The sequence below is a fragment of the Stegastes partitus genome, unplaced genomic scaffold (genome assembly GCF_000690725.1).
Source record: "Stegastes partitus isolate 25-593 unplaced genomic scaffold, Stegastes_partitus-1.0.2 Scaffold847, whole genome shotgun sequence".
Taxonomy (NCBI): domain Eukaryota; kingdom Metazoa; phylum Chordata; class Actinopteri; family Pomacentridae; genus Stegastes; species Stegastes partitus.
In genome coordinates this window covers 272,909-280,734 of record NW_007578578.1, presented here as the reverse complement: position 1 = coordinate 280,734, position 7,826 = coordinate 272,909, and the positions used below count along the sequence as shown (strand labels likewise).

The following is a 7,826-nucleotide window of genomic DNA, read 5'->3' as shown; positions in this document are numbered from 1 at the left end:
GGGGCCACTACTGTTTGTTGTCTTTGTGGTGCCAGAGAAGCAAATTATACGCGGGCATGATTTGATTCACGTGAAACTACTTCTTAGAGGAACCTGCAAACTGGTCATCTAGACTTTGTAATGAATACTTTAGCTAAACAGTCGGTACAAAACTTGCACAAGACGACTGATTCAAAGTGAAGGAATGTGCTGAGCAAGTGTTGGCATCCTTAGAAACTTAGCAGTTCATGGACCCATTTTAGAACCTGAACGATAAATACTGTGACATCAGCTCCTCTTGTGACCCAGAAGACGAGACCGAAGCTAACCGTGCTCACATCGTCCTCACGCTGTCGTCTCTGAGGGAACGATGTTCATCAGAATAATGTCATCTTTTAAATTACTCTCATAACCAACAATGTTTTTAAAAATACATTCACTTTTCTTCATTTTTACTGCTTTATTTTTAACTGTGTTAACTTGGTGTTGCTGTATTTGTCTGAATTTGAGCAGCATGTTTTAGGTGTTGCTGCTAATTTAAAGTAGCCTGTTGGTGTGAATGACCACGTGAAGCTTTGTCATACGTGCTTCACAGTCGCAGCATTTCAACGTATGACTTTGGGCTGAGAGCTGAGAACACATCAGCTGCTCAGCGTGATGCGACTCAGCAGCTCGTCATTCGTAACCGCTTTACATTCAACGAAACACGACGTTCTGCTGCAGAGCCACGGCGTTGGAGACCACGAACCATCCAGGGACGTCTTCTCTGATTGGGCTCCACGCTGCAAAAATACTGTTTGTTGTCGTGTCATGTGCTCGCCGGTTCCCATGGGAACAACACACCCAGTTCTGAACTTGTGCTCACATGCTCGGACCTCCGCTGGTTTAGTCTGCTGCGTGTGTCGCATCAGTGCGGCACAAAGGACTCGTTATTATCATTATTATTACTGCTGACGGGCGTTTTGTTCTCCTAAATTCACCTCGTTAGCGTGTAATCAGTCCGTCAGACAGTAACACAGTGAACATCAGTGGCTCTGTGGACTGATTTGCTGCCGCTCACTCATCCAGTGTTGTGTTTGAATGAGGTTCAGCTGAAGAAATGAGAAACCCACACAAGTAAATACGTCTAAAAATAAAAGACCACCAGAGGTTTGTGTTTGGACCCACTTCTGTTGTTTGGATCTTTTAAAGCCTACGTCCGCTTTCTTAACTGGAGACAAGGTTTTATTTTCTGCTTTTCTGAAAATAGGCTGCCACAAAAACTGAATTTATCTTCGTCATCGATCATGTGTGGTGGCAGGGCTCCACTGGGTTTGTTATTCTGGTTTTGCTGCTGTTGTCACCAGTGTGTCATCTGAGATGTTCAGGAGAAGTGACCACGTTGTTCCAATATTTGCTTCAGGTAGTTTCAGGATTGACTTTTAAAGCCATTCATGAGGAAGCAACATGTTTGTGATCTTGTAGCTCCTCATGAGCCGGTTTGGTGTTTATGATGCTCTGGTAGGAACCTTCTGACTGTCTGTAGGTTCTCCTCCAGCAGGTCACTATAATCACTTGAGCTTTACTAGGATGATTCAGGAAATGTCTTCAAGAGAAGTCCAGCTGCCTTTCACTGACACTCTCAGGATAATCTTCTGTTTCTGGATCTCACCTTGTGACCAGAAGTTCTGAGACCTTTGGTACCTCTCAGCTGTAGGACTTCCCTCCCAGAGGATCTCAGACTGCTGACGTCAGTGGATTATTTCTGAAACAGACCGTCTTTCATCTAAAGGTCTTCTCCTGATCGGTTCTATTATGGCTGTTTTATTTAGTTATTGCATATATTACGGTTGTATTTGGATATTTTACTCTTTCTACTAGCTTTAAAAAAAATAAATATCCGTTGGGTTGTAGTTATTTTAATTTTGCTCAATTATATGTTCAGTGTGTGTCCGTGAGGTTTTATTCTCAGTATTTTAATATCTGCTCGACGCTTTGTTTTCAAAAGACGGTTTTTTATTTTTTAAAGTTATTATTATTAAGTTTGTGTAGAAGGGACAGAATCAGGCTGTGACTGTAAAAACAGCAATATTGCAGCTTTATCATGTTACGTAGCGGCTAAATATCTAATATCTAATATATTAGGCTACTTTTTTTTTTACTCTGAATCAAAGGCCAGATTATATATTTTTCACAGTTTTGTCAATTTAAATATATAAACAATACGATTATCATTGTAATTATCAATAATAATAATTTTAATAATGATCATTTATAATTATAATAATAATAATAATAATAATAACACTAATTGTTATGGTTGTTGTTGTTATTGTTAGTAGTAGTTGTAGTATTACAATAAGTAAAGCCATAAACCCATGTTGTAGTTCTAAAAGCCAGTGTTCTGCTGGGTTTGGACCCTCTCCTCTCCCACTCTGCCTGTCACAGGCAGCAGTCATCCTGTAATGGCTGCCACTGCTCATTGTTCACATCCTTCTTTGTCTTCAGCGCCATTTTGACTCCGCGGGAGGAGGAGCGGCTAGTTAGCATCACATCCACACACACTGGTGGCAGGAAGCTAGCCCTGCTAACTCACTGTTAGCTTCGCCGTCCGCGCTGCTAGCTTAATATAACGGGACAGAAAACAGGGAGGCCGAGCCGGTTCCGTGCTCCCGTAGGCCACTACCGAGAGCAGGTGAGCCGTGCTAGTGTGTTTTTAGCCCCGCTGGCTGTCAGTAAACGGGCTACGCTGTCGTTAGCTGCTGCTAATGGCGGAGGGCCGTGCTGTGCTCAGCGTTAGCTCCTGCTCACACAGCTAGCCGCGCTGAGCTAACCTGGACGAAGCAAAACATTTAGCAGCTCTGGAAAATGTTTCCCTCCCAAATGTCAGAGTTATCTCTGTGTAAACACCCGAGCTGCACCAAACCGGGCCAAACCGGGCTGTGTAGGGCTACAGTGCTGTGGGAAAATAAAGGCAAACGTTTTAGCACAATTAATGCATATATTATGAAGTGCAAATAGAAGATAATAAAAAGACACTAAATTATTTAATCATAATCAAATTAATAAATTTGAACTTGAATTTAATTGGAAGCGGGATATTAAAAGCTATAAAATAGTTATGTGTCCTATAAAATGTGTCAAGCATAATTTATATATATTTATATAAAACATATATTGTTAGTAGCCTAAAAGCAGCAATAAAAACAGGTTTTATAATTATATAGATTTGCTCTATTATTAGTATCAGTGGTTTAAAAATACATTTTCACTGCTTGCAGTTGGTTTTGCTGCATCACATCTATTCAGGGCTTTATTAATTCATAAAACAAAAGCACATGGGCCACATCGTAAATGTTTGTGTGTTTTTATTATTATTATTATTATTCCACTATGAAAATATATGTACAATAAATAATTTGGATTTTCACTATTAAAGAATCTCAATAAATAAACTAGGGTCTAAACCTCGGGTCGTCAGCAGGGCTTCCCTCTCGGCTCAGAGAGAATCAGTTCAGTCCTCAGTTCTCTGAGCAGTCCAGCTTCTTCTTCTTTTATTTCTTTTCTTTTTTCTTTTTTAATCTGCACCGTGACTCCGTGAACAGTTCCTGAGAAGTTATGAAGGATCCACGAAGCTGCACCAGAATGGACTAGAGGACACAGATCCACACACACTGATAAGGACTCATGTTTTACCAAAAAAACAAAAATAAAAAAGAAGGTGGTCAAAAAACAAGAAAGGCAATAAATACCTGAAAATTTGGACAAAGAGGGAGAAGAGAGAAAAAAATCCACGAGGAAAAAAAAAACTATTCCCTTTTGATTTTTAAAATTAGAAAATTAAATTAACTGCATGTCTCTTAAACTACATTATAGCCTCAAATAAAAACCAGCACGAAGGAAAAATATAGATTTAAAAAATGAACATAATTTTCATTCAGAAATGTTTCAGGAATGTTGCCGAGAAGCTTTTATGCTCTTTGAACAACAACACCGTCCTTGTTGTCTGCTCCGCCGATTGTTCGCCACAGGCCGCCCGTCCCTCCGCGTCGCTCTGGGTTCGGTTCTGATCTGGAAGCGGCGCAGCGGGCCTCAGAAGTTGAGGTGCTGCAGGTCTATGGTGCACAGTGTGCTTGTGAACAGGTCGAAGTCCTCCTCGGAGAAGTCCACCGGGCTGTCCAGGGAGCTCTGCAGGCTGGGCGACAGGCAGGCGTCCCCGGCGAAGAAGGCCAGGTCGGAGAGCGACGACGAGGAGGAGGCGGCCGGAGGAGCGGACGAGGCGGCGGAGGTGACGGAGGAGTCCCGCTGCTCGGGGAACGACGCCTCGGACGCTGCCGCCGCCGCCGCGGGCCCGGCCTCGCTGAAGGCCGGCGGAGAGTGGTGCGCCGCAGCGGAGTCAGAGGAGCCGGGCGCCCCGGGCAGCGGTGGGCGTTCGGGGCGGCTCGCACGGCCTCCCTCCTCCGGCGTGGGTTGTGCATTGTCCCCGCTGTCATTAGTGTAGGCGGTGGAGGCAGCGGCCGAAGATGGATTGCCGCCCCCCGGCTCGCCCTCCGATGAAGCCTCCCCGGTGCCAGATGCTTCCAGCGGCTGGCTTGAGTACGGAGAGGAGGCGTCGGCGCCTTCGAGCGGCTCGAACCCGCCCGGGTCGCTGGATTCGGGGCCTCCTCCGCCGCCGTCCCGGTGGTGCGTGGTCTGCCGCTTGTGTTTCATCCGCCGGTTCTGGAACCAAACCTTGACCTGCCGCTCGGTCAGATCCAGGAGGGCGGCGATCTCCACCCTCCTGGGCCGGCAGAGGTACTTGTTGAAGTGGAACTCCTTCTCCAGCTCCAGCAGCTGCGTGTTGGTGTAGGCGGTGCGCAGCCGGCGGGACCCGGCTCCTCCGGCGTCCAGACCCGCCTGGCTCGGATCTGCGCGCAAACAGACACAGAATAGACAGAGACCATTATGTGGAGGAGCTGTTGTGCATTTTTATTTTTGCATGTCGATGCTATATTTCGTTTAAACTCTGTGGCTGCAGCAGCACCACACATCAGCCCCTCTGGTTTATTGCGTTCAGGAAATAAGCAGCTTCAGCATCAAGCAGAAATCCCCCCGGCTCTTATGTCTGTAATAAAATAGTAATAAAAAGCAAAAAAAAAAAAAAAAGTGTCATAAAAATACACCTTGCAATTACAGTAGCAGCCAGAGTCATAAATGTAAGAGCAGCCAATTTGGTGACTGTAAAAAACAATAATACAATAAAAGCAGAAGTGAAGCAGTGCGCAGATAAAGACAGATGATCACAGCCCTGTCCTGGAGCCTGCTGAGAGGCTGCAGCGTGTGAGCAGAGAAATGCACAGAGAGCAACATAAATAAATCACTGCGCTGCACGGAAATGTGTATGGAAATGTGGGAATGTCGATGTGAAGCGAACGTGGCGGTATCTGTCAGAACCAGAACCAAAGCCCTGGATGGCTTTCTGAATGAGATCAGAAAAGGCAGGAAATTGCGCAAGAAAGGCAAAAGAGGAAAACAAGAATTCCCATTTAAAAAACTAAAAATGAAGGAGGGAGGGACTGTGTGTGGAGCCAAAAATAAAAAGAGTAAAAAAGAAGTAGAAGAATGCACTGGTTGTCATGGAAGTCAGTGTAAGAGGAAGAAAAGAGCCAAAGCCTAGAAAATGAGATTGTGTGCAGTGTGTTTCCTGTGTGGATGCAGCTTATACCCCCCACCCAGCCCCCACCCCGCCACACTCTGGTTTGCTTTGCCATGATTTCTGCTGCCTCCATCCAACATGGCGACCATCTCAGTTGTTATGAATATATAATACCAGGATGATGCTGGTGATCTGGAAGCTCACCACCCAGTGAACACAACTATACGAGCTGCAGCAGCTCTCATCTGCAGGGTGGAGAAATAAAAAGAAAAGCCCCCTCCGTGCGTCTTTACGCACCAGAGATCATTCTGCATAGAAATAATGCGTTTTGGAATCTGGGCTCATCTATTGTGCAGAGGTTCTGTGGTGCTGCTGCACCCAGCCGGGCTCACATGCACATATTAGTTCTTTACACGAGAGGATCATGTGTAACGTTCATGGGTACATTTTAAATGGCTGATCAGGAGTGTGCAGAGCACTGCAGCATAATGCAGTGGTCCAGATATGGCTCCCTGTTGACACAGCATCAGCACACAGACAATGTCATCCACCCAGAGCCGTGCTGCACCTACAAACACCTCTGAAGTGGTTGTGAAATGAAAATGCAAATAGCAAATCACAGAACATGCAGCACACATTAAACACGTCCAGCACACACACACACGTCCACCGTGGCCCCCGCATCCCAGCATACCGACCTGTGGGTGACTCGATGCCCGCCGAAGCGTACCCAGAGGCGGTTGGCGACGGGGAGGATGAGGCGGGGGGGATGATGGATCCGCCACCGCTCGAGCTGTTCCCAGGCTTGGGGCACTTCTTGGATGACTTCTTCTCTTTCATCCAGGGGAACTCGTGGGCCAGCGGACCGGCCGAGGTGGCCGTGACCGGGGCAGGGGCCTGGCCGGGCGGGCAGGGCTGCTGGGCGGCTCGGTGGTGCGTCTGGAGGCCATTAGTGGCGGAGGTTCTCCGGTTCTGCTGGCTCCTAGTAGCCGATCTCGGCTGGCTGGCTGTGCAGGGGCTGAGGCTGGGGATGGTGTGCTCGAAGGGAGGCGGAATTACTGTCGACTCCTTGATTGATGAAGTTTGAAATGACTCCAGGACGGCGGGGAAGGACGTCAGGCACTCTGCTAGGGACGGCTGGCTGTTGATAAAACCGATCTCCCTCTCAAATTCAAAATTCATAGCTCCCTCAGACCGGTTTCAGCCTCAAACGGCGAGACCCCCGAACAATCCCTTCCCCAAAATAAAAAAATAAAAAAACAAAACACATGCACGCACGCTCGCACACGCACACAACCCAATATGGCCTCCTAAAAAAATAAAAGGAACTGAAAAAACGCACGAGCATGTAGGCTCCCGACCGCAGTGGCGTAAATGCGGTGGCTATATAATAATTGTGTATATTGGTGATATTACTAGCGTATGGGGACCTGGGTAGGCTAAACTGAACAACTATGGGGCGAAATTGCAGCCAATTCCTGGTCATGTGACCCGAAACAGCCAATTGGGGGCCCGGGCCTGGCGGCGCTGATGGCTGTGGGAAGCAGCATTATTATTTTTCCACCAAATAGCGGTGGCAAACAGGGGCTACATCAGGGGATAGCTGCTATTGTTTTGTCCTAACGGGGGGTAAAATGTGGGGAGAAAAAAACGGCGAGGCGGCCGGTGGCCATGTGCGCCGTGTGGGCGACGGCTCGGTGCGTCCCGGCGCTCATACGCACAAACAATAGAGCATCTCGGACATTTTTTTTTCTCTCCAGTCTTCTGGGTGATGTAATGACGGTTAACATTAGGTGAACGGAGCCGGCCAGAACCGTTTACAATATGTCTCCTTCAGAAAAAAAAGCCTGCTGTTTACGCACTCAGCTCATTAATCTTAGAAAGTGTGGCAGAAAAAATCCCCAACTTAGGCACAGAAAACTTGGAGAGGGTTTTAGATGGCGCAGCAGCTCAGGAGGAGAGGATGATGGAGGTTTCTACTCAGCGGTAGTGCAGATGGAGCTTTTTTCTAGCAGAGCAGACAGACTGAAGCTTAGGTTTGAGGAGAGGGGGGACCTGTCCATGTGTAAGTGTGCCATCTTTGTATTTGGAGACGTCTTCGTGTTTCTAGCACCAGTAGTTGTGAGCGTGTGTGTGAGAGAGAGCAACCTCATTTTTTTGTCTAAATATACTCTCACCCTAAAATAGCCTCTTCACACAGGCTCCTAAGTTCTTCTTGCAAGATACCAGGGTT

General features: G+C 46.9%; 1 protein-coding gene across 1 annotated transcript; it reads right to left on the bottom strand.

Annotated features, from left to right (window-relative positions):
- Positions 1-3,733: 3,733 nt before the first annotated feature.
- Positions 3,734-6,775, bottom strand: hoxb2a (homeobox B2a). The gene is made up of 2 exons (XM_008292957.1): positions 6,292-6,775; positions 3,734-4,865 (listed from the first exon to the last, which is right to left on the bottom strand). Exons 1-2 carry the CDS (start codon positions 6,773-6,775, stop codon positions 4,051-4,053), a joined length of 1,299 nt encoding a protein of 432 aa, XP_008291179.1. The 3' UTR covers positions 3,734-4,050.
- Positions 6,776-7,826: the final 1,051 nt, after the last annotated feature.